Source organism: Eubalaena glacialis, chromosome 8 (assembly GCF_028564815.1).
Source record: "Eubalaena glacialis isolate mEubGla1 chromosome 8, mEubGla1.1.hap2.+ XY, whole genome shotgun sequence".
In the NCBI taxonomy this organism is placed as follows: domain Eukaryota; kingdom Metazoa; phylum Chordata; class Mammalia; order Artiodactyla; family Balaenidae; genus Eubalaena; species Eubalaena glacialis.
The window spans coordinates 116,529,301-116,555,877 of NC_083723.1; the positions used below are offsets into that span (position 1 = coordinate 116,529,301).

Sequence of the window (26,577 nt, forward strand, 5' to 3'; positions counted from 1 at the left end):
TGACTCATCAAAATTTAAAGTTAATCATTAGAGAATAATTTAATGAGACTTATTTTTCAGGTAGGGATAGCTTGTGGGTATATTTCTTTCAAATTTAAAAAATTAACTCTGTTTTTCAGTAAAATTAGGCATCACCTATTTTTAATCTACTTTAGAGAAATAGATACAATCTCAAATATGTCTTCTTCTTGCCCCACACTGAGCGGAATAAAAGAGAGAGGAAATTATAAAATAGAAATATTACCCTATCTTATGTTTTTTATAAGAATACTGAAACAATAACAGCAATAATAAAATCACAATATTTATAAGGTAAGAATTAGCCTTTGGAATGGTATTTCTTAATTAACTGATTGAAATCAAAATATAAAAGGTAAAATGTGCCTGATACCGTTTAGAGTTGGAAAGCACCTTAAATATAATCTAACCGAAAAGACGAAATGGAGGTCAAGAAAATTTGGGGCTTCTAGTTCGGTAAACATTACTCAATAGCTAACTGTATATCAGTAACATTTTCCATTTTGTGTATTTTGTGTCTCTGTAGGAAATGGATGAAGTATCTAGCTTTTTCCAAAATTCTGATCATGAGTGTGAAATAAACAACTTGAACTTTCCTCCTTTCATTCCTCGTAAGTTTTCAGCTCTTTCCTAATGATGTAGGCATGAGGCATGTTTAAAACAACCTCGGTAGCACTCAGTGTGGCCAAGAGCAATTCTATTTCTCAGTTCAAGGGACTCCCCCTCCAAACACCCTGACCACCCTGACCACTCCTCTGCTGGAGACCTTGCTCCACTGTTTGGTCTCTAATTACCTTTTTGCTGACATAATCCAAGGGCAAGCACGTGGTGGAAGCCATACCTCCCGTGGCTGTAGAGTGTTACATTCTTCCAACCTTTTCACTGTCTCCAAACCCCTCATACAAGTGGTTCAATGTTAAACTTTATAATCAGAGAATATCAGAATATATTAAGGTACAGACTAGCAGTAAATCTTTAATTTTGTTAACTTTTTTCTTTCTTTTTTTTTTAGCTCATTAGCAACAGTTTAAAGCATGAATGATTTCTTTTAAGTCCTTCCTATTTTTAAGGGCCATTTCTAATCAAAGTCAGTTTTCCAATCTCTGATTTTGAAAGAATGAGTGTGTGTGTGTGTGTGTGTGAGAGAGAAAGAGAGAGAGAGAAATAGTATAGAATAGATTATGCTGGGATCTGGAAACAAATGAACCCCAATATCTCAGTGGATAAACACAATACAAGTTTACTTTACTCATATAATGCTCCAGTGTGGGATGTGTGGCTCTCATCCAAGCAGTGACTCAGGGATCTACTTACTTCCATAGCCTGTTTCCCCATCTTGGAGTTCTTTGTTTCCAGCTTTCCCGGTGAAAGAGAGGGTAGAGGGAGTCTTATGGACACGCCAGGAAGTGAGGTGTATTTAATATGCTCACATCCCTTTGGCCAGAATCCAATACCATAGTCTCAGCTTAATTTCAAGTGGTGAGCATCTGGCCAATTTCTGCCAGCTTATTCTGGTTTGTCCACTTCATGTGCATCCTGGGACCAAGGTGCAGCTCTTTCTTTAGCCCCTTTTGGTCACTGCAGGAGTGGAGAACTTTTTCAGGTGGAATCTTGACTTTAAACTATTTAACTTTTTGCAAAATCTTCTGTTTGCCTCCCCTGCTTATTCTTTTATCTTTCTCTGTCCACTCTATGTTCCCCCAATTTTTTTCACTGTGGATCAGTTTATCATTTTTCTCTTTTAATCTCTTAATCTTCTTCTTAACCAAAACTGAGTTTTTTTTCACAATAGAAAACTGCAATCCCATCACCTTCTGCCTACTTCTGTTGAGTACCCCATTCTCTACCTGCCAGCATTTTGTCTACCTACATATTAATAACCAGGAGGTTTGCCTCATAGCTGGTCTGCTTCTCACATTTTCAGGATTAGACAGTATACATTAGCGTGATAAAGATTTGGATAGATTAACTTTGACCCTGGGCAAATTTTAGTGTCCTTTCTTATAATTGAAGTAGTTGTGAATCTCATTCCACCATCTGAACTGTGCCAGAAACAGAATTTTCTTTATGTTTTATGATTCAACTTAGTTTCTGACTCCAAACCTTGATTCTCTTGGGCTGGTGGGAAAAACTCACCCTCAGTGTTTGCTGGTTCCACCACTCTCTGGAATTGTGCCTTATACTGAGGTCCTATGTGCAGGCAAGACTTCACGAAGGAAGGCCCCCAGTCATTGGTCTTCAAGGATAAGGGAAAAGAAGCGATTGCATAAATTAGGAGTTTGGGATTAGCAGATACAAACTGCTATGTATAAAATAGATAAACAACAAGGTCCTACTGTATAGCACAGGGAACTATATTCAATATCTTGTAATAAACCATAATGGAAAGGAATATGAAAAAGAATATATATATGTATAACTGAATCACTTTGCTGTACACCAGAAACTAACACAATCTGATAAATCAACTATACTTCAATAAAAAAATTAATAAAAAAAAGAAAAAGAAAAAAAGGCAATTACAGATCACAAGGCAGAAAATATTGAGCATTTTAGACATGAGAAAGGGAAAATACAGTAATAGTAGTGATTTCTAGAGGCAGGATCTGAATTCTTATTCATGAAACCACTCAGATGTCTTATCTCATTTTAAGAAAACAAGTCTACTGGAGTGTGAATGCCTATAATATGAGTGAGAATGTTCACTGCCCTCATATCTGTTCTCAATTTTTCTCGACTAAATGCATGTAGATAAATGCAGGTGCCTTGTTGATATTTAATCTCAGATTAACCATTCCTCTGAACAGGTTTCCTCACTTGCCCCCACTTAGCAGCATTCTTTGTGAGTGCACGGAAATGCAAATTAATTTGAAAGATCTATCTCAGGATAGGCCCCAGATAGGAAGTAGCATTTAGGATATTTAAAATCTGGAAAGTATTTTTTCAGGTGAAGACTGGTGGGGAAGTTACGTAACCAGGAAGTAAACGATTAGGTAGTCATTTTGTTAAAGTTGGTTGATAGGGATGTGCCTCTTGGATGGGTATTTCCCACAGGAGTTCTGGACGGCTTGCTTTTTGCAAGAACCCTCTGCATGGACACAGAGTTTCAAGGGGGCTTTCACTATGATGTCCACAGCTTGTATGGCTACACCACAGCAAGAGCCACAGACTCGTAAGCACTTGGTTTTCCTCCTATTTCCAGATTTGGGGAGGTGGGTGGTGAAGGGTTTCTGTTGTCTTTCTTAAGTGTATTTTTCAGATATTTTTTGTGCTTATAAGGATATAGAAACTCAGGTCTTACAGGCTACTTAAGAGATTTTCTCATATAACCCCTTGGTTTCTGTGCAGGATTATTTTTGATTGGCTTGTGACTCAGGGACTTCATTATTTCAAGGATACTCATAGGCAATAACATACAAGGTATTTAGAGGGCCCAGGTGGACATCAGTCCTTGCTTGGGTCCTATTACTGAATGTACTAGGGTCATCACAGTAGGGTTGCCTGATTTAGCCAATAAAAATACAGGCCACCCAGTTAAATTTGCACTAGACTTATTTATACTAAAAATGATTTATTGTTTAGCTGAAATTCAGGTTTACCTGAGTGGGCTGTATTTATCTAGCAATGCTACACCACACCCTCCCGGCTTCCCTCCCCGCTCCCTACACACTGCCTGCTCCAGTCTCCCTTCAGTTCTCCCCTCTGCCCCAGAACACATGCACACCACCACCACCAGCAGCACCACTCAGTAGGAAAGTCTAACAAAGAGACAGATGTTCACTTCAGTCCTTTTTGTACCTTGCCAGGTGGATTTTTTGCTGATGGCGTTGTAAATTGAGGAATAGCTCCCCGCAAACTCCCTCCACCAAGTTCCTTCCTTGGAAGGTGGTTAAAGTACAATCATTATACCTAAGAGACCAAGAAATTCAGGGCTAAGCAGACTCTAATTTTAGATTTGCAAAGCAGACAAGGAAACTAAAGTATCTGAAGAATTGTTGGGAATCTTCCAGTGGCTTAGGAAAGAGTGTCTTAGTCTTTCTCTGTTTCTTTCCTTTTGCTTTGGTGTTTCGAGAACTCCATGGTGGGGATCATCGGGCAGGGAGATTTGATATGCTTATTGGACATTTCTCAGCCCTTTTAGTACTTGACTTCCCTGAATCCTGAGCACTCCTTTGAAACTTGACTCCTTTGGTTCTCAAGACGTCACTCCCTCCTGTGACCCCTGCTCTCTTCCCAGCTGCCCATTCTCAACATCCAGATCTGAATCTTTTTCATCTACTCTCTCACTATTGGTAAGTCTTAGGGGTCAGGCTTCTTCTCCTGGTTTTTACTGTAATTTATTCTGATTTTTTATTTATTAAATCTATAATTCTACCTTAGAGCTGTCCCTGATTTTCAGACCCAGATATCCAAAACTACGTTCTGACCTTCTCTAAGTACTTCCGATACCATTCAGCTTACTCTGTCACCTGTTTCTGCCCAGCTGCCACACTCTGGCTAATCATTTTTGAAGCTGTTAAATTCCCTATCTTGGCTGGTAGCAACACCATCCCCATCACCCAGACTCCCAAGGGAGAAACTTGGTGTCATCCTTGAGTTCTTTCTTTCTCTCACACCCTTACATGCAATCGGTCTTTGATCCTTTTGATTCTAAAACATTCCTATAACCATCGCCTTTCTTCCCCCCACCCCCCAACACTTCTTAGTTAAGGTCATCATCACCACTCACATAAAGCACTACACTACTCCCCTGACTACTCTCCCTTTCCTGACTTCAGCTTTATCTCCCACTAATCTGCCCTCTATTCTTGCTACTCAAAGTGTGGTCCAAAGACCAGCAACATTAGCATCACCTGGAAATATATTAGAAATGCAGCATCTCGGGCCTCAACCTAGACCTTGGAAATCAGAATCTGCATTTTAACAAGATCACCAGGTGTATTGAATGTATGTTAAAGTTTAAAAAACACTTGTCTATATTACTGCCAAAGTGATCTTTCTGAATCACAGTCTGTTCATTTCACTCCCTGATGTAAAATTATTTGTGGCTTGGTATTTTCTATACAATAAAATCCAATCACCTTAGCAAAACCTGTAAGGTACTTTATAACCGAACCCCTTCTTCGACTCTTTCTTTCATCTTTGCCACTCCTCGTATTTTATGCTCTGGTAATATGTAACTGCTTATTGTTTCCAAATCAAATGCTCTTTCCTTCTTCCATGTCTTTGCATATGCTGTGCTTTCTGCATGGGATGGCCTTCCCTGCCCTGTCCATTTTGCAAACCTACACTTATCTTTAAAGCCTCATGCAATCATTAAAAAATTAATTAATTAAAAATTAAATAAAACCTCATCTCAGATGTTAATGCTAGAAAAACAGTCTCCTCTCTTTTTGTGCTGCCCTTCTTAATATTGCAATATGCTTAATATGCCAAAATCTTATAATTTTGAGGTATTCATTTTTTTTCTTGCTGGACTGTCAATTTCTTGAGGGCAAAGTTGCCCCTGTGTCTGTACTGTGTGAGCTAGACATGCTTGTTGAATAAATGCCTGGCCTGAGAAAGAGAAGAAGGGCAGGATGGGCCCCCAGGGGACCTAATTCTAGAGGCAGAGGCTGTGCCGATTTTGATTTCCAGCACCATTTTTGCCCTTATGACTTTGTATTAATGCTGGATCATCCAGATAAGAGAGAATCCTTGTCTAGTAAATGCAAAGGTTTTTATTTCAATGAAAGAAAAGCTTCAAGAAGAAGGACACACGCTTCTGATTTTCTATCTTGTCTTTTCTGGCTTCTTTCTCTCTCACTCTACCTTTCCTGGGAAATAAAGTAGATGAATAAGACTCAGTTTCCTCATTTTTTCAAATGAGAGACTTGAATTAATGTTTTCTATGGTCCCTTCCTGTTCTGATCTATCTGGACACTTAGATGCGTCTGTCTAAGAATGGAAGGTAAGAGGGAGAGTGGATAAATGGCCAGGGCAGAAAGGAAAAGTAAGGAAGGGCAGGAAGTGGGAGAGTTTAAATTGCTTTATTGCTAGTGTCTCCATGTAGCAAAGTGCTATAACATCACGATGAGGCTGATTAATACATTCTACTAGCTATGGTTAATAGTTAAAAGGTAACTATGACTGAGAAAGTAGTAGGTACCCTTCTTACTTCCCTGGGTCAGGCAGAATGGCCTAAATTCCCAGAGAACAGTGGAAATAACCATAACTTGGCCTTTGGGCTGGAGGCAAAGTTCGCTAAAAAACAGGTAAGTCTTTCATTCAGTGGGATCTGGGCATCAGGAGAACTAAAGTCTTAGATCTGATGAATATTTGACTCCACCTTAGCTGGAAGACCAGTTTGGGGACAGAGGTTACTGATCTACCCAAAGGATGAAATTCACCTCCGCCTAGGCTGAAAGCAGAAGGCCAGATCCTCTCAGAAATCAGAACCTGACCATAAGTAGGTCAAACCTGAGGGATGGAAAAGAAAAATTTAAGGATCTCTGAATAAGGTTTTATCTCTGAGCTGGAAAAAACAGTTATCTCATCTGTGTTACCATAATGGCCCGCCTCTAAGTAAACTGTAACCGCAGATAACTTCATCCCTGTTTCAGTTTCACACTATAAGCTAAATGTGTTTCTTTCATGACTGATGATTGCAGAATGCAGTAAACCCTCTAGCAGCAGTAATAAAGGCAAAGTATCTGCCAGTCTATACCAAAGGAGGGATGAGGACGAGAGTTGAAGAGTAGGTCCTCTCCTCCAATCCCCCATTTTTTTGGTCATTAAATTGTCAGAATGGAACACTTCTCTTTCATAAACCAGGCTTCTAATTCAGAATTTTCTCCCTTTTGTCGTTGTAAGTCACTCTGCATTTATAGACTCTCCATAAAATCCTTAGGAATATGAAGTAGGGAAGCATTGGTGGTTGTGCTAGTGTCTGTGAGGAATTACCTGGTGCCTGGTGGTACCCTTTTCTCAGACCATGTATGGAAAGGAAGGATAGAAGAGCTTGCTTGCAGAGAGCTAGCAGCAATTGTGGCTCAAGTGTTACTATCTTGTAGTTGTATTATTGTTCAATTTTGGAATCTAAAGGAAGGTGTGAACTGTTTAGTGTGGAAGGAGAAGGGTGGCAGAGGCCTTTTAGTAAAGTATCAATGTAAAAGAGTGTGCAGAATAAGAAAAGAACATAGCCTACATCTAACTGTATGTTATCCCACCCCATCCCCGCATCCTGAAGCAATTATCTTTCTGAATTCTGTTTTTAATTCCTTTGCTTTCTTTTCTGTAGAGTTTTATTTGATATGTAATATTTTATATGTAATACAATGAAAATATTCTATATTTTAGTTGTTTTTTATGTTTTTAATTTTATTTATTTATTTTATTATTTTATTTATGGCTGTGTTGGGTCTTCATTTCTGTGCGAGGGCTTTCTCTAGTTGCGACAAGCGGGGGCACTCTTCATCGCAGTGCGCGGGCCTCTCACTATCGCGGCCTCTCTTGTTGTGGAGCACAGGCTCCAGACGCGCAGGCTCAGTCATTGTGGCTCACGGGCCCAGTTGCTCCGCGGCATGTGGGATCTTCCCAGACCAGGGCTCGAACCCGTGTCCCCTGCATTGACAGGCAGATTCTCAATCACTGCGCCACCAGGGAAGCCCCCATTTTAGTTGTTTTTAACTTGATAAAGGGTGTCACATGTCATCCTTGACATTTCACTTGTCATTTCATTTGACATTTCATTTGTCACTCTCATTTCAATTAATATTATTGATGTTTTTGCATAGATTACAATTTTCTAATATTGGGGATTGCTAATAATAAGCTCTGAAGCTTCAGAGGAACCCAGGTGCCTGGAGCCCAGCTGGTGTACAAACTCTCTTCTTGGGCAAGCAGTGGGTACAGGGTCCTGAGCTGGTTGTGCTGAACAGGATTATTGATGAGCAGCAATGCATGGAACCAAGGGATGCTGGGAAAACTCTGTCTAGAGGGAGGAAGTCGGGCTGACAGCCCAAAACATGGTTCCAGGGTATTTTTGACCCAAAGGGCAGAGCACAACCAGATCCAACAAGATAGAGAAAAGATAATCAAGAGGACAGGGGTCTAGAGAAATTCCTTGGGGGGAAGGACTGTAGAGGTTTGTACTGTCATGTGAGATCTGAAACTTTATCCAGAAGCGGGAAAGAAGCTCTTAAAAATGCTAAACTTGTTTGCTTACCTGATTCATGATACTTTGGTGTTCCTTCTGAGTTTGGTTGGAAAGCCCACTACTGCCCTGGGTATAGGTGAGTCCTAGACATTCACAGCTCCCTTGACTGTATTCCTTTTCAGGGCCATGGAGAATATCTTCCCCAAGAAAAGAAAATTCATCTTATCCCGTTCTACTTTTGCTGGATCTGGCAGATATGCTGCTCATTGGCTGGGGGACAGTGCAGCCTGATGGGATGATCTCCGATGGTCCATCCCCGGTATCCTGGAGTTCAACCTATTTGGCATCCCCATGGTGAGTTTCATTCTCAACCAAGGAGCTTTCACCCTTTGTCCTTTGACATTGTTTTCATTACCAGTCTTTGAGGGTATCTGAAAACCAAGGAGCATATATTTCACTGTGATATGTATTGGAAAAACTAATTTTTATGTGTCGCATGAGCTGCCTTCTGAAGGTCGGATGGTAAAACTATATCATTGGATTGTCATTCATGGACTCTCTGAAGTTAGGAAGGAGACACCATGAGTAAAATGTATTACTATCACAGAAAAATCTCATCAGCAGAACATTTGTAAATACCAAAGTTTGAAAGTGGACGCTGAATATTGAGGAAGAGCCCTTAATAAAACAATCAGTCTTCCTCTTGTCAGTAGATTCCTGATGCATACTTGCTTCCTTCTCCCATGTGGCTGAAGGCTTTCCCTGAAAGCCTGGGACTTCCTTAAACGTGGAAGGATGGGAATAAGAGATGCTCTTTTTCCTTATCATATAGGTACACAGTCAATGCTTTCTCCTCTCTCACTGACCACTGTGCTTGTATGTGTGCTAATTCTCCAGGTAGGTGCCAACATCTGTGGTTATACAGAAAATGTCACAGAGGAACTCTGCAGAAGGTGGATGCAGCTTGGAGCATTTTATCGACTATCGAGGAATCACAATGGGCCTGGGTTCAGGGTAAGGCCCCAAGAGAAGTGATGGAAACTTCTTGGATTGTATGATCTACTTGCACTCAAAGAGGGATTGAAGAAAATCCTACAGGGTGGCCCTAAGTACAGGAGCAGAATAGATAAATCTTGGGTGATAGGCTTCAAAAGCAGGGTATTGGGATGAGGGTATATGGGGAATGGAATGTATATAACTGAATGGTTCCATTGTTGAAAACTCACCAACAAATGTTGTTGTTAAAGTGTCTATGGTACTGCTATCGCTTCTGTTATCACCTTACATAAGATGAGAAAATTGGAGTCCACTGGTGTTTTACTTCAGTTAATACAAGGGAAACTCCTCCAAGATAAGGGAGAGCAGGGAGGAAGGATTTAGGGAGGGACAGGCCAGTGACCTGAACGTTTTTTTCACCTTGTTACACATTCTCTTTCTATGAACGGTTTGGGAAATCACCCCCACTGCTTCTCATGACTCATCATGCTTTTATTCTATATAAAGTCATATTGTTGACGGGCAAGTATATAGCTGTAGTTTCACAGTCCCTCTTTTCTTTTAAGTATATTAAATTTAGTTAGATGTTGCTAGACTGTTTTCCAGAAAGACTGTAAAATTGACATTTCACCTAGTAGTGTGAGTCTCCTTTCCCCTTACATTCTTTTTTTTCCATTGGAGTATAGTTGATTTACAATATTGTGTTAGTTTCTGCTGTACAGTAAAATGAATCAGTTATACATATATCCACTCTTTTTAGATTATTTTCCCATATAGGTCATTAGAGAGTATTGAGTAGAATTCCCTGTGCTATATAGTAGGTCCTTATTAGTTATCTATTTTATATATAGTAGTGTGTATATGTCAATCCCACCTCCCAATTTATCCCTTCCCCCTTTTCCCCCCGCCCTGGTAATCATAAGATTGTTGTCTACATCTGTGACTCTATTTCTGTTTTGTAAATAAGTTCATTTGTACCATTTTTTTAGATTCCACATATAAGCGATATCATATGATCTATGTCTTTCTCTGTCTGACTTACTTCACTCTGTATGACAATCTCTAGGTCCATCCATGTTGCTGCAAATGGCATTATTTCATTCTATTTTATGGCTGAGTAATATTCCATTGTATATATGTACCACATCTTCTTTACCCATTCCTCTGTCGATGGACATTTAGTCGAAGTCCCTCTTAAGGAGATGTTTATGGTAATACCAGGAGTGAGTAAGGTTTCTTTTACAACTTTCCAATTACAATGAAAATGAACATAATGAATGCCCATCATTAATGGGAAATTTCTGTTTCTGGGGACTAAGAAAATTAGATCTCCCATCTAAAGCGTTCTTTCTTTGCTCTTTGATAAAATCTGCTAAAAACTGCCCTCATGAATTTTTTTGCACATGGTATATTGAAGAACAAATAGAGGTCACTGTCTTTGGAATAGAGAAAATAAAACATATTTTGATGGTGAAAACATTACAGACAAAACTAGGCATAAATTTTAAAATTGCAAATTTCTAAAAGTGTAAGGAAAGGGAAAGATGGATTGCAGATCATGGTGGTAGGCAATGCGGCTTAAGGCAATGGGTTTCAAATTCTTTTTTCGTAGTATTACAACTTTATTGTGTTATATGCCAAATGAAGTGTTATCAGAAACCTTAATAAATAACATAAATTGGAGGAGCTCTAGAGGGAGCAGGGCCCACTATAACCCCTTTATCTCCATGGCAACTTCTGTGGGCTTCTTTTTCACCCTGAGGCTGTCATAGACTGGCAGATGTGTCAAATTTAAACTCTGCCACTTGCTTGCAATTTTACATTGGGGAAGTCATGTAATCTTTGATACTATTTTTTTCATCTGTAAAATGAAAGAGCAGAACCAAGATCCTTTCAGTTCTGGAAATGCTTTGACATCCTCCAAATTGGAAAATATGACTACTGTCATCTGAGAAAGCTTCTTATCATAAGGGAACTTTAAAAATTTGATGGAAATATTTAGTAATTGCTTACATTTCCTTCTAGGACCAAGATCCTGCTGCCTTTAGTGAAAACAACTGTATGCTGTTGAATTCCTCCAGACACTATCTGAACATCCGCTACACCCTGCTACCCTATCTCTACACCCTTTTCTACCGAGCTCACACCCTGGGGGAGACCGTAGCAAGGCCCCTCGTCCATGAGTAAGCTTCCTGACCTGCAAAGAATCCCTTTCAGACCATAATTTCACTTACCTTGTTAGTAGCAACAAGGTTAGTTAGGACCCTGTTGCCATACAATGTGCTGCTGTCCTGTATTGGTACTTCACCTGCCTTCTCTGTTTTCCAGGTTCTACCAGGACCCAGCTACCTTGGAGGTACACGAGCAGTTCCTCTGGGGGCCTGGACTCCTCATCACGCCTGTTTTATACAAAGTGTGTTTATAATCTAAACAATGGGGTGAACGCTCACACTTGTTCTCCTGGTTCTATAGCTGAATAAGCTGGGTCCTCAGTATCTGTGGCTGCGTTTAAATATGAGTATAAATGAGAGAGAGAGAGAGAGAGAGATCGTGAAAGTTTGGAAATTTGAAAAATAGTAATTCTTGATCTCACTGTTTGCCAAGCAAAACAATCCCCATTTTGCAAAATTACCTTAAAGCTTGTTTCCTTAAGCATGTGGCCATGGTATTGATGGGGACTTTGAATGCCTGTGAGTTTGGGCTGGCCATCTGTCTGTGCTTCCCTTTGACCAGAGAGGATATGCTCCTAAAGTTGGGGTGGAGAAAGAGAAGAGGTGGGGAGAGGAGAGTGGAGGGAGAGAGAGTTGCTGGGCAAGGGGAGGGTGCTACTCTGGAGTCCTAGTATAAAGGACCACACCTACCCTTCCTAAGTATGACTTGGGGCAGGGGTAAGTGGAGAAGAGTAGGGCGGGGTCAGGATTATGCGGATCCATTATAAACATGAGAGACGGACTCACGTCACAGGCCCTTGGAGCTGACGTTTCAGCCCCAACGTCTCATGGCAGGTCCTGCTAACTAGCAAGCAGTCCCCCTGCAAGGCTCTCCTGGGGGCCTAGCTGCTTCATTCTCCTCCCATCTGTCAGATTACACAGGTAACTCAGGGAGTGAACTTCCTCTGCTTCTCTCAGGAGCCTCCAAGCAAAACAAACTTCATTTCTAGGAACAGGTCTGCTTTGGGTAATCTGCCCAATTTTTCTGAGTATCTGTGTTTTACTCGTAGGATGGGATGATCCCAACTATCTCTCAGGATCGATGAGATGAGCACATGCCACCACGTGGGAAGGTGTTGTGTAAATTGTAAAGGGGTGTGCCAGTGTTGCTCATTATTGTTGTTTCCCTAGGGTGTGGACCACACAAAAGCACATATACCGGCCGCCATCTGGTATGACTATGAAACGGTGAGTGAGGCAGCCCTGCTTGGCTCAGAGACCTGCCTCTAGCAGAGAGTAATTCTAAGGCAGCAGTCTTGGGAGCTCGGGGTAGGATAATAGTACTAGGTTTTACATTTAGTTGCTTGTGGGTACTTTCCTGGGAAGAAGGCCTGTCCAGAGGTACAATGAAATAATTTGAATAACTGGGGTAGGTTTATGGCAATTTTCATTATATCAACCTGGCTACTATGCAGCTATCGGGACTAGTAATGGGCCTTAGGGTGTGATGACCTAGAGGATTAAAGGCCAGTTGTGGAATCACCCACAGCATGGTATAATGTAAAGAAATAGGGTAGGTTGGAGTCTTGGCTCTGCTATTACCTATATGCCTTGGGCAAGTCACTTCACTTTGAGGAGGGGGGGGTCTCTATTTGTCTCTTCTTTAAAATGAGGCAACTGAACTAGATAATTTCCAAGGTCACTCCTAGCCCAAGCAACATATTATCTGATCTTTTTTCCTTTTGTTGGTTAGGGAGTAGCCATAGAATGGAGGAAACAATTTGTGGAGATGCTACTGCCAGGTGATAAGATAGGACTTCACCTGTGAGGGGGCTACATCTTTCCCACCCAGCAACCAAACACAACCACAGAGACCAGGTGAGCTCCTCACCCTTCTGAGGGGTGACTGCTCTGGTGCTCTAAGGGGCAGGGTGTTATGGGAGAGGCAAATAGGGACTAAAATTGGATAAACTAAGGGAAAACATCTCCAATCAGTAATCTTCTTCACTTCCTTTCAAGGTCGGCCCCAAATTGGCATCTTAGTCTTCATTAAGCAAGGGATAAATGTAGCCTTGGTTCCTTTACATTCCCATTGTCTTTCACTTTTAGATTGCATCAGATTAGAAAAAGAGTCAAAGTAATCACTCGTGAGGATTCCCCTGGGGTCGGAAATTGTTCTCAAGTAGATTCCTTTAAGAATGAGAGAATGCAAGTTAAACAGGAGATAAGCATTACCATATGAAAGTCAACATAGCTTCAAGGTCAAGAGCCAGAAAGTTTGGGTTCAAGCCTCAGCTCTACTGCGTTACAGATGTGTTACCATTGGCAACTTACTTTCTGTGTTTCTGCTCGTCATTAGTAAACTGCAGATGATGGTAGTTCAACACTGTAGAGTTATTAAGAGGGTCAAATGAAATATAGAAATGATTTAATGTATATAGGACACATAGAAGAGTGTCTTCCACTTGGTAAGCACCCAGTAAGTGCTAGTTGTTAGTATTATCACAAACCCAGTTTTCAGCAGGGACTACCGCCTTCTACTGTTCTTCTCGTGCTCGTTCACTACTAACCTCTGCGGTCACCCACACCCTGCTTCCGTGTTTTCAGACAGAGTCAGTATCTACTCAGTATCTGGGATTGACTCTAATACTGTCTGTCCCTGTGGCATGAAGGGAACTGGTTTAACATCGTTCTTTCTATCCCTTCTTCATTCTCTGAAACTGAGAATTGCTCTTTTACAGTCGGAAGAATACCGCGGGACTCATCATTGCCTTGGACTATAAGAGAGAAGCAAAGGGAGAGCTGTACTGGGATGATGGTGTCTGTAAAGGTAGACGTCCTTACGGTACCATCACTGTGCTTCTCAGTGAAAATTAGTCTTTGCAGGCTGCCCAGTATGGCACTAACCCTATTATCACCGATGCTCGTTTCTGTAGCTTAGAATCAATTTATTCTTAAAGTCCCGTTAGCCAAGCACATGCATTAAAATAAACCTCAAATGAGCAACATCTATGCTATTGACTCTACCAAAGCAAGACATTATTGGATTTAGTTTATTCTTTTCTCTGGGTGTCATGATTAATGCCAAATAACACATTTTATTAATAGATTTGTAAAATAGTGCCTTGGTGGCTATTGAAGGGCAAGTATCTAATTTGTTTAGTGTGTTTTTCCACTGTGAGATTTCCATATAAATACCTCACATAAGCCTCTGGTCTCATTATATAAAAATCCTGCCCTATATAGAATTAGCGTTTATTCATATTTATTGGCTATTTATTATTGTGCTGTGTGCAGGGCATATAAAGATGAATAAGACATAAACATTGCCCTGAGCAAGTCCTGGTCCAGCAAGATAGAGGGCATGTGGATGATTACAAATGCAAGTCAAAGTATTTTAAATGCCGACAAAATGGTACTACAAGTGCCATGGGGTTTAGAGGAGGGAGCAGTTGCTGGGGGTTGAAGTGGTCCAGGGAACCTCTGTGGAGATTTGCAAAAACAGGTAGAACTTGGGTGAGCAGAACTAGGTGGCAGAGACATTCCCAGGGAAGAGAAGAACACGCCCAGCTGCTCTGCTTCCTGTAGTAACCAACCCTCTTCCATCTTTCTCTTTTAGATGGTGTAACTAAAAAGAATTATATTCTGTATGATTTTTCTGTCACCTCTGTAAGTACTGCTTTTGAGGAACCCACAGTGCATGTTCTTTTCTGTGACTGCTTTTTGAGTTTTGGGTTTGCTGTAGATGCTTGGTCTTGTGGACTAGGGGCAGTGCCTCGTTGCCATGGTCCCAGAAAAGATTAACGTTAAAATGAATTTTTTAATCTGTGTTAGATACATAAGCCTATAGAAAATCAGTATGAGTTTGGTGAAGAACTTGTTTTTTTCTGGAAAAATAAATTATTGCCTTTGAGTTTTATATGCTGAGTCTGGGCTTCCAAGGTATGTCCTTATTTGAGGGATTGTAGGTGTGTAGGACGTGTGGGTCGGGGGTGATGAGGTGTGCAGTACCTTTTTGAGGTTCTTCCATCATGGCCTTCCTTTCCAGAGTCACCCAGTTTCTCTGCATCAAAACCAGCATTTGATGTTGTCACATTAAAAAAAAAAAATTAGCCATTCTGATAAAGGTGTAGCAATATCTCATGTGGTTTCAATTTGTATTTCTCTGGTGTTTAATGATGTTGACCATCTTTTCATGTACCTTTTCATTTGCCAGCTGTATATTCTTTTAAGTAAAATGTCTATCCAGTTCTTTTGCCCATTTTCTAATTGGATTGTTTGGCTTATTTTTGAGAGTTTTGAAAGTTCTCTATATATTTTAGAAACCAGTCCCTTCTTGGATATATGGCTTGTAAATATTTTTTTCAGTCTGTAGGCTGCTCTTTTCATCCAGTTAACACAGTCTTTCATAGAGCAAAAGTTTTTAATTTTGATGGGTCTTGTTTATCATTTTTTCCATTTATGGATCATTCTTTTTGGTGTCTAGTATAAGAACTCTTTATAGCTCTTCAATATTTTCTCCAATTTTTTTCCTAAAATTTTTATAGCCTTACTTTTACATTTAAGTTTATTTTCTATTTTGAGTTAATTTTTTAAATTAAAAAACATTTTTTTTTTTTGGCCGCGTGGCTTGCGGGATCTTAGTTCCCCGACCTCGGATTGAACCCGGACCATGACAATGAAAGTGCCAAGTCCTAACCACTGGACAGCCAGGAAACTCCCAGTTTTGAGTTAATTTTTATATAGGATTTGAGGTTTAGGTTGAATTTCATGTTTTGCCTATGGATGTCCAGTGGCTGCAGCACCGTCTGTTGAAAAGTCTGTCCTTTCTCCATTGCATTGCTTTTGCAAAAAATCAGTTGGGCATATATTTGTGGGAGGCCTAATCTTTTTAAACATCAAAGTGTCCCTATTTTTCTTCAGTCTTCAGTTCTACCTTCTTTGTCATAGCTCAACTTTGTCACTTTTGAACTGTGGTTCCCTGAATAAGTTATCTAACTTATCTGGGCTTCAGTTTCCTCATCTGAAGAGTGGGGATCATTACAGCCTCAACCTCATAGTTTGCTGTGAGAAGTGAATGAAATAATACATGTAAGATGTTTAGCACAGTACCTGGCACACAGTGAAGCATTCATAAATTTTAGCTGTCATCATTATTGTTGAAAGAAAAAAAAATTATTTGGACACTGTTTTGTGTGTATGTGTATGTCTATACCTTTGTGTGCCCATGGGTCTCTGTGTGTATTTGTGTCTTTTTGTTTGCTTTGTGGGTACCCATCTTGTCTGCTTGAAAATTCCATGATGTCAGGAACATATTTTGAGTAATAGAACCAATAAATAACCAGTAAACCAAAGCAAGCACATAATATTACTAAAAGAGTACAAAAAGACTGTTAAGAGTCTCGCTTGAAAAATTCCCTGGGGACCATCTCCTGGCACCATTTAGAACCTCAGAGGTAAAGGATCTCTTAGGATCTCAGGAAGAAAGATACAGAGTGGTATTTGGGCACAATTAGAATGTGATATACCTGGTCTCTAAACTGACTTTTTTTCCCCCAGAACCATCTACAGGCAAAGATTATAAATGATAATTATATGGGCCCCAACAACCTCACATTTACAGGTATCATAATCTTGGGAATGGACAAGGAACCTACTAATTTTACTGTGTTCCTTAATAATGCTGCCACCTCCATTTCAAATGTTGTCTACACTCATTCAACAAAGGTGGGATATTGTTCCATCCTGTGTTGCCCTTGCCAACAGCGGTGGCCTGAGCTTCTGACAGCCAGCTTGCCCTTGCTCTGTTGACTTTGGGCGGTCACAGAGACAACTGGCTTGCTGGGAAATCACAGGGAGGATGCAGCAGGAGAAACGTGTGCATGCTCAGTGTGGACCCTGGAGCTTTGTTTGCGTTAGGACTCGGAAGAAGACCTTAGGAGTTAGAACCCTGAAAGAAGACAGTTCTTCTCTGGGCAAATTTAAAAGGAGACACAATGACCCCGGATGTGATATAGAGAAAATATGATTCAGTACATTGGCCTGTAAATACATTGACAGTATTTACACCTGTGTTCTCTCATTTAAGTTAAAGATTTTCTTTGAGACATGGTTGCTATTTTTCCTTATTGATCTAAGCTATTTTTATACCATCACAGGAAATGAGAGTTTAATAAAACACAAGGGGTAATCTGGTTTTTCTCTTAGGGAATGATTCCCTTACATGATAATCTCTGACAAAAAATTCCAATTGTTAGTTAATATTTCAAGCACTGGGAAATTCACTATTCCTTAGGGCAGCCCCCTTCCAGTTTGACAACACATATAGGAAAGGACAAGAGCTTGGTTTTTAGGGTTAGGCAGAATGGGGTTCTACTCCTAGCTCCACTATGCCCTAGCTGTGAGGTCTTGGGCAAAGCATTAAACCTCTCTGAACCTCAGTGTTCTGTTTTGTAAAATGGAGATAGCCATGTAATTCATAGCACAGGACTGCTTTATAAGATTAATAAAGATAATGCATGTAAAGTGGTTATCACAGTGCTTGGCCCATATAACTGCTTAGTAAAGTTTAGCTATTGTTATTACTGCCATTGTTATTAAAATGTTTGAGCACCATATCAAGGGAGCAATAAATCTGAAATGCCAGCCCCGCCTATGCTCTGTGTTTCTTAACATGATCAAAGCTCTTTCCATTCAATATTCCACAGTGACTCCATGAGGTGAGAAAGGTCGGGAATAAGCCAGATTCATTTTCCTGACAGGGAGGTCAAAAACCCCAGAGGAGAAAAAAATAATATTACAACTATCTCACATTGAAGTGGTGTTCGACAAAGGGCTAGCTCCCCCGGTCCTGACTTCTAGACCATCAGGGAAGGACATCACCCAAGCGTCTGTATTTCGCCTTGTGTGTCATCGTGGCTTCCTTTCTCTTTCCTCAGGGGGTGAGCATCACTGATCTTGAGGGACTGGTACTGGGACAAGAATTCTCCATTGAGTGGAATCTTCCAGTCAGTGACCTACCGAAGTCCAGCTGCTGCCCTGAGGAGCCCACTGTCTCCGAGGAGAGTTGCGGGCAGCGGGGGTGCCTTTGGGAGGTAATGACCAGGAGCAGATTACCACAGTGAGCAGGAAGTTGTAAAAAGTGTCCCACGAGTCATCAGGCACCTAGGAAACACTTTCCAAACATTGATGGGTTGAACAGTAACCGTCCTTCAGGCAGCAAATGACGCTATGCCAACCAATGAATTATTTTGTCAGTTCCATGTGATAGGCGATCAGTGTTTCATCCAGATATCCTGAATCAGAAGAAACTCACTGGCTCTCTCTTTCCTCCAACCACAGCCTTTAAAACCTTACTCTTTTTTTGAACATAGCAATAATGCATTGGGAATGCATTGAGTATTTTAAGTGATTTTTTTTTTTCTCATCTATTGGAGAGTCCAAGCAGAAAGGTAAGGTAATACTGTTTCTCTCCATTTGAAACAGAGAGAGAATGAAGGCCAGAGAAAATAAGTGATTTCCTCAAGATCACAGTAAGGGGTGGTAGGGACAAGGGTAGCAGAGCCCTACCTTAGGACTCAGTCTCCAGATGGGCCTCCTGCTGACATTTCACCACTCACCCGTTAGAGGAGGCCAGTGTGTGTATGTGTGTGTTTAAATGGATGTATTCATTTGCCAGGGCTGCCATAACCAAGTACCACAAACTAGGTGACCTAGAACAACAGACCTTTATTATCTCAGAGTTTTGGGAGCTGGAAGTCTGAGATCAAGCTGTCAATAGAGTTGGCTCCTTCTGGGGTCTGTGAGGGAAGATTTGTTTCATGTCCCTGTCCTGGCTTCTGGTGGTTTGCTGGCAATCTTTGGTGTTCCTTGGTTTATAAAACATAACCCTGATCTCTGCCTTCATCTTCACATGGTGTTCTCTCCGGGTGCGTGTCTGTCTCTGTGTCTAAATTTCCCCTTTTACTAAGGACACCAGTCATATTGGATTAGCCCTATCCTAATGACCTCATTCAACTTGATCATCCACAAAGATCCTATTTCCAAATAAGGTACCAGGTACCTTATTCACAGGTACCAGGGGTTAGGACTTACCATCTCTTTTGGGGAACGTGATTCAACTCATAACAATGGGCACAGGGTAAGAGACTTAGTCTGCATTAACCACTTTCTGCAGTAATTAGAGCCTCAAAGTGTGTCAGAGGCTGACTGAGAAGTCCTCATCTTGTTCCAGCCCTCAACTGTTCCTGGCGTGCCCACCTGTTTCCACGACACCATCCCTAATTATGCTGCCAATAACATTCAGTACCTGCCTATGGGCATCACCATAGACCTCACCCACCTGATGGCCCCTGAATCAGCACGAGTTGCGGCACCACCGCCGTCACCACGGGCTAAACTACCCCCACCTGCAGCAGCAGCGGAGGCCACCTCTGCCTCTGACACTCTGCAACCATCGGCTTTCTCCGCCTGAACGTGACCTACCACACAGAAAACATGCTGCAGTTCAACGTAATCCCGTGTTGCAGATTCTGAGCCTCCGTGGATGGAGTTCTTAACTTACAGCTCCATGCAGATGGAAGACATTGAAACGTCTTTTAGTCCAAATGCTTCGTTTCATAGGTGGGGCTGCTGAGGCCCGGAGAGGTGAAGGTCAGAAAGTTAGCAGAGCGTAGAGCGGGGATATAATCTTAGATCCACCAGGGTCGTGAATTTCCTGTAACGATGAGTACTCTTAAGTCATGAATATCCTCAAAGAGTCATTCCTTAGCCCTGAAAAAGTGTGTCTGCTTTGTGGTAAGTCATATAAGTGGCATCAACCCACTTCCAACATCAGAATTATTTCTCTAGCTGTGGTTCTTAAACGTTAGCACGCAACAGAATCACCTGCAAATCTTGTTAAAAGGTGGCCGGGCCTGACCCCCAGAGTTTCCAGCCTGAGGATTTGCACTGCTAGCAAGTTTCCAGGTGATGCTGATGCTGCAAGTTAAGGGGCCACACTTTGAGACCCGCTGCTCTGCTCTAATAGAAATACAGTGTGAAGCACCTGTGTTTTCTAGCAGCCATATTTTTAAAATGTATTTGAAAAAAAATCATGTGAAATTAAATTTAGTAGCATTTTATTTAGCCAATATACTAAAATATTATCATTTCCCCATGTCAGCCAGATACAATTTAATCATACTGAGTCTTCAAAATTTGCTGTGTATTTTGCGCTTCTAGTGAGTCTTAATTCAAACAACACATTTCAAATGTTTAATGGCCACATGTGGTGGTGGCTACTGCCTTGGACAGCTCAGCTCTAGACGTCGCTTTTCACACTTCAGTGTTTGACTAATCACCTTAGCGATCTTACGAAAATGAAGATTCAGATTCAGAAGGTCTGGGGTGAGGCTGAGATTCTGCGGTCCTAACAAGCTCCCAGGTGATCCTGTTTAACATTGTGAAACGTGTGAAAGCTGCTGTTGGTCTGAGAAGCACAATTTTGAGAAACAAGGCTTTAGACAAAACTTGTCTTAAGCATAACGTGTGGGCTAATAGTATGGTGAGGAAGAGGATGGCTGCTCATCCTTGTAATGCTCCCTGGCCTCCAATAACACTTTTTACTTCTCTCATTTTTCCCACATATCAAACCTGTGAGGTAAGTAGGAACAAGTGGTAAGTACAAATGAGCCATCTTACGGATGGAAAAACTGCACAACATCTGGAAGTTCCACCAGTAAGAGGATCTCAGGGTCCATATGCAAATTCTAATTTCTAACATATACTCACTTGCTCACACATAATCTTTTTTTTTTTTTACAGTTAAAATTTTTTTTATTATTTATTTTTATTTATTTATTTATTTATGGCTGTGTTGGGTCTTCGCTTCTGTGCGAGGGCTTTCTCTAGTTTTGGCAAGCGGGGGCCACTCTTCATCGCGGTGCGCGGGCCTCTCGTTATCGCGGCCTCTCTTGTTGCGGAGCACAGGCTCCAGACGCGCAGGCTCAGTCATTGTGGCTCACGGGCCCAGTTGCTCCACGGCATGTGGGATCTTCCCAGACCAGGGCTCGAACCCGTGTCCCCTGCATTGGCAGGCAGATTCTCAACCACTGCGCCACCAGGGAAGCCCCACACATGATCTTAAACAGTTATATACACATATATGTTCACATACCATACACTCATAAACACACACACACACATTCTATCCATGAGATTTCATACCCTTAAAATCACAATGTTTTTAGAGGAAGTGCCCTTGCTGGCTTTGAACAGGTCTTACTGAGGCATTTGGGGGGTTCAGGCTCTGTATTGGGCACAGCAGGTGGGCAGGCCTCACACCTATTTGTTTCAGGACATTTGATGCCTCCTGATAGGATTCAGACTGGCCAGAAAATATGGGAACCAAATTCCATAAGCTGGCACGAGGATTGTAGGTGTGAGATTCCATGAGAAAGTTCCCTTCTCTCTTCTTGGCAGATCTATGACCCCGCTAATAAAAGGTATGAGGTCCCAGTGCCTCTGAACACCCCTCCCTCTCCAGTTGGCTCCCCTGAAAACTGTCTGTATGATGTCAAGATTCAGAACAATCCTTTTGGGATCCAGATTCGACGAAAAAGCTCCAGCACTGCGATGTAAGCACAGTTTACTTGGTTCTAACTAGAGTAGTTCTAGATCTAATTACAGTGGCTCTCATTAATGCAAGTGAAATATTAATCTTAGAGACTCTATGTAAATATGTTAAACAGAGAGTGTATCTATTGCCCCTACTTCAATAAGGATTTTATTTTCTATTAGTCCTTAACAAGAAAAATTAATTGATCAAAGGTTTAAAAAAGCTAATTAAGTGATGCTTGTTTTTAGAGAAAGGAAAATACATGTTCTATTCATTGCTCTCGTTAAGTAGAACAGGAAACTCAATTTAATAAGTACAACAGATAACCATATAGAAATCAGTTCTATATAGCCTCATTAAGAAATAATAACAGAAGAGGCAGGAGAGAAGGGCAAAGATTCTGAGGAGAGTGAAATGGCTTCTTACAGCCTTTGCTTCTATTGAGAGTTTAGACTGAAAGCCTTTTCACAATGTTAAGCACGAAAGGAGCTGTCATCTCTCATGCCTTATCCTGCTGCTGAGTGGAATGCAGTGAAGGTCTGGATTTTGCCTGGGGCTGAAGTTCCCCATCCGTGTAGAAACTGTCACCTGTGTGTGCACGTGTGCCTTCAGCTCTCTCTGACTGTACGTCTGACTTTCTGTCTGTTACCTTCTTTGGTAAGAAGTTCTTTGGCCAATCCAGAAAAGTCATTCTAAGAGTTGCACGTTTTCTATTGGAAAATTTGCTTCTACCTTATCCATTTATTCATACATTTATTCAAGCTGATATGGCAGGCAAAGAGAAGTAGAAATACAGAGATGAGGAAGATGTGGGCCTTGTCCTCAAGGAGCTCACGACCCAGTAATGGAATTCTCAGTCTTGCAAAAGACAGAGAACAAATAAAAATGCAAACACAGGACCTTGGCAGTGAATTATGGCCATTGTTATCACCTGGGTCATCTCACAGTATTTGAACGTGGATCCAGATGTGCAATCACTCAGGAAGTTTCTGAATCAGCTCGACATCCCCATGTAGCCCGTGTTTACGCTGGCCTGTGCCCAGCTCTGAACTGAGGTCTGCCCTTGTGTTACAGTTGGGACTCCCAGCTCCCCGGCTTCACCTTCAATGACATGTTCCTTTCCATCTCTACACGCCTCCCCTCTCAGTACCTCTATGGCTTTGGGGAAACTGAACACACAACTTTCAGAAGAAACATAAGCTGAAACATGTGGGGAATGTTTGCCCGAGATGAGCCACCAGCGGTAAGCACAGAAGAATAAGATTATCACTAGTTTCTCTCTATGCAAATTTATTTTAAACCCTATGCCCATGTATTCATCAGCTCCACCTTATACTGATACATTCTGCTCTCAGATGAAATACACCATATGTTATGGTCTTCTTTCTCTTCTGCCCTAAACTATTTATATCTATTTCCTGTGGACTATGGATTTTACTTATTTCATAAACTTTAAAAAAAATTATTTATTTATTTTTTGGCTGCGTTGGGTCTTCATTGCTGTGCGTGGGCTTTCTCCAGCTGCGGTGAGCGGGGGCTTCTCTTCGTTGCAGTGCGCGGGCTTCTCATTGTGGTGGCTTGTCTTGTTGCGGAGCCTGGGCTCTAGGTGCACGGGCTTCAGTAGTCACAGCTCGCGGGCTCAGTAGTTGCAGCACACAGGTCCTAGAGTGCACGGGCTTCAGTAGTTGTGGCTCGCAGGCTCAGTAGTTGTGGCTCACAGGCTTAGTTACTCTGCAGCATGTGGGATCTTCCCGGACCAGGGATGGAACCCATGTCCCGTGCATTGGCAGGTGGATTCTTAGCCACTGTGCCACCAGGGAAGCCCCTATTTCATAAACTATTATTTAATATGTTTTACGTGTCAGGCACACATAGAAAAAGACATTGTCTTATTTAATAAAACACTATCTTTTTCTCCAGAGGCTTGTAAGCTAGTAAGAGAGAGAGATGCAGAAATAATTGTAACACAATGTAATCGGTGCTATAATAGAATCATATAATAATAAACAGGGAAGGCATAGGGGGAGAGGGCACTTAGGTTTTTACTTGGGATGGAGGGAAGGGTCAAGGAAGTCTACAAAAGACATGACATTGTACTGAATCTTCAGTACTGAGTAGGAGTTTGCTGTTTGGGTTATGATGTGAAAATTATTTCTTGGATTTTCTTTTTTTGATTACCCACCTACGCTCCCCACGACTCTCCCAGTACAAAAAGAATTCCTGTGGTGTCCACCCCTACTACATGGCACTGGAGGAGGATGGCAATGCCCATGGAGTGCTCCTGTTGAACAGTAATGCCGTGGGTAAGACAGAGACATGTTCCCCCGACCACCATGAAGAGCTGTGACCACTTTTTTTGGGATCTGGAATATCGATAGAAATAAAGAAACTCAAGGGCAAGAGAAATGACCTTCCATTCGTTCATTTTTCAAGTTTTACTAAGAGCGCTAGGCCAGGTATTAGGGGTACAATTTTGACTAAACATTGTCCCTACTCTTGTATGAACTTATTTTACTGTGACACCTCAGCTCTCTTTCACAGAGTGATATAAGATGTTGAGACTGAGATTATGTTTGAGGTACCTGAAAATCCATCTCTGATTCCACTGCATGAGAGAGGACTTTCTAGAGGAGGTGGGCATTAAAGTAAGAGAGTGAAAATAGCAAATTTTAGGGCAGATTCCCTATCTGGGCGATTTACAGTTCCAAAGATGCTCCTCATCTTCTATCTTTTTTTTTTCTTCTTGTTTTACAGATGTGTCATTCCAGCCTACTCCTGCCTTGACATACCACACCACAGGAGGGATTTTGGACTTTTATATGGTTTGGGCGCCAACCCCTGAGCTTGTGACTCAGCAATAGATGGAGGTTGGAAGTTATTCTATCCATTGATAAATCATCCAGTGTTTGTTACGTATTTCCATGTTCTTAGCACTGAGAAAGGCCATTTGTTTTTTCTTAAGGCCCTTGAGTGTCCCTACTACATTATTACTGTCTTTTCTGAAAGTCAGGATTTAGTGTTCAGGGGCTATAAAGGCGTACTGACATCCCATACTTCTCTTAACTATTTGCTAAATAGCCTTTCTAAGAATCTCTAATCAGTGATAATCACTGAGTTCTCAGGTTTCCTAGAGTGGATGTTGTAGAATATAGGTAGACTTTCTATCATTCTGCATTTCTTTGACTTTATTTTTCTTGAGTGAGGCCTCTTAGATCAGACAGCTTCATAGAAGAGCTCAAGTTGCTTCTAGTATAAGCCAATCATCTTTTCTTTCCAAAGAAGCCTACTTAGATCCATTTTTCTTTTTTCTTTTAGTTGATTGGTCGGCCAGCAATGATTCCCTACTGGGCCCTGGGATTCCAGCTGAGTCGCTATGGATACCAGAATGATGCTGAAATCTCCAATTTGTATAATGCAATGATGGCAGCTCAGATTCCCTATGTATGAAACCCTCACTCAGTCTGTGGTTTAATTAGTTGTGGGAATTTGTGGCTAATTATAGATTGAAAAATCTTCATAGAAATTACCGATGACTACTTTGGTATAAAGAAAACGTAGCTGTGGAGTTAGGAAACATTGCTTTTTAAATTTATTTCATGCTACCCTTTTAAATCAAGTGTTCAAAATTAAGAGTTGCATAAATCCTTCAGCAGTTTGAGGTGTGCTTGGGGGACATTGTTCCTGCCTCTTGGCAGGAGTATCCTGCAGTAGCCATGGCTGGGCTTTAAGGCCTGACTTTGGGGACTTGAAAATCATCTCAAGATTATGATCATTTTAGGAAATTGTACTGTGGCTATTCTTGGAGAGGATGGATATAAAGTGACAATACGAAAGAAAGTTAAAAGCAAGCCTTCACTTTTTCCTAAACACACACATGCACGTAAGCATATCCTGCAATGACAACCTGTCCCCTAGATAAGCCCCTAGAAGTACAGTCATTTGCTCTCAACAGGCAGAATTCCATAAATAGCACATTCTTTCTCCTCTTATAATGATCAGTTTCTCATCACGCATTCTCTTTGTTCTCAATTCACCTGAGATTTTGGAGGACAATTCATGATTGGAAGCTGAGAATGAAGTAAAGTGTTATGATGTTCTCATCAAAGATAATTTGAAACATTCATCCAGGCTTAATTTTTCCTTTTACACACTACTATTCTAGATACTTATTAAACATAAATTAGAAAAGATAGGAAAATTAAAAGATTTTTAAAAATCCATAGATCTACCTCACTGAGACAATTAATGTTAATAACGTGTTGGTTCATTCTTTTTCAAGCTTTGGTTTATGCACAAATCTCTGCTCCCTTGAACAAGTTTTACCTAGAGTCTTAAGGCAATACAGGTGATTATCACCTTCAGGTTAAAAAGAAGCATCTTTTTTTTCCCCCAACTGAATATTAACCACTTTAGCCATTATTCAACAATCATGGATTGAGTGAATTTCACGTGCCGAAACCTGGTATAGAGAAGAAGGAAGACAAGGTTCTCATCTCAAGGATCATCCAGTCAAATGGGGATGGCAGAAGTATATACATTCTAAAAAAACTATAAAATACTGTAGTTCTAAATGTGAATAAATTCAGTCAGGTTTACTGGAGGGGAGAAAAGAAACAGATATACAATCTTTTCTGTTTCTCAGGCAAGTCTGGCTTTCTACCTTTGAACATTTAACCACC

General features: G+C 41.1%; 1 protein-coding gene across 1 annotated transcript in view; it reads left to right on the top strand.

The window, feature by feature from the left end:
* MGAM2 (maltase-glucoamylase 2 (putative)) overlaps nucleotides 1-26,577 on the top strand; it is a 66,577-nt gene that overhangs the window by 16,956 nt on the left and 23,044 nt on the right. The window contains 19 exon segments of the mRNA XM_061198267.1: nucleotides 545-629; nucleotides 3,073-3,190; nucleotides 8,338-8,509; nucleotides 9,053-9,169; nucleotides 11,177-11,334; nucleotides 11,480-11,564; nucleotides 12,493-12,549; nucleotides 13,055-13,179; nucleotides 14,043-14,131; nucleotides 14,921-14,970; nucleotides 16,861-17,028; nucleotides 18,240-18,395; nucleotides 19,535-19,666; nucleotides 19,753-19,812; nucleotides 21,763-21,917; nucleotides 22,973-23,141; nucleotides 24,105-24,201; nucleotides 24,653-24,765; nucleotides 25,214-25,339. Of these exon segments, the coding sequence (XP_061054250.1) occupies nucleotides 545-629; nucleotides 3,073-3,190; nucleotides 8,338-8,509; nucleotides 9,053-9,169; nucleotides 11,177-11,334; nucleotides 11,480-11,564; nucleotides 12,493-12,549; nucleotides 13,055-13,179; nucleotides 14,043-14,131; nucleotides 14,921-14,970; nucleotides 16,861-17,028; nucleotides 18,240-18,395; nucleotides 19,535-19,666; nucleotides 19,753-19,812; nucleotides 21,763-21,917; nucleotides 22,973-23,141; nucleotides 24,105-24,201; nucleotides 24,653-24,765; nucleotides 25,214-25,339 (2,232 nt within the window).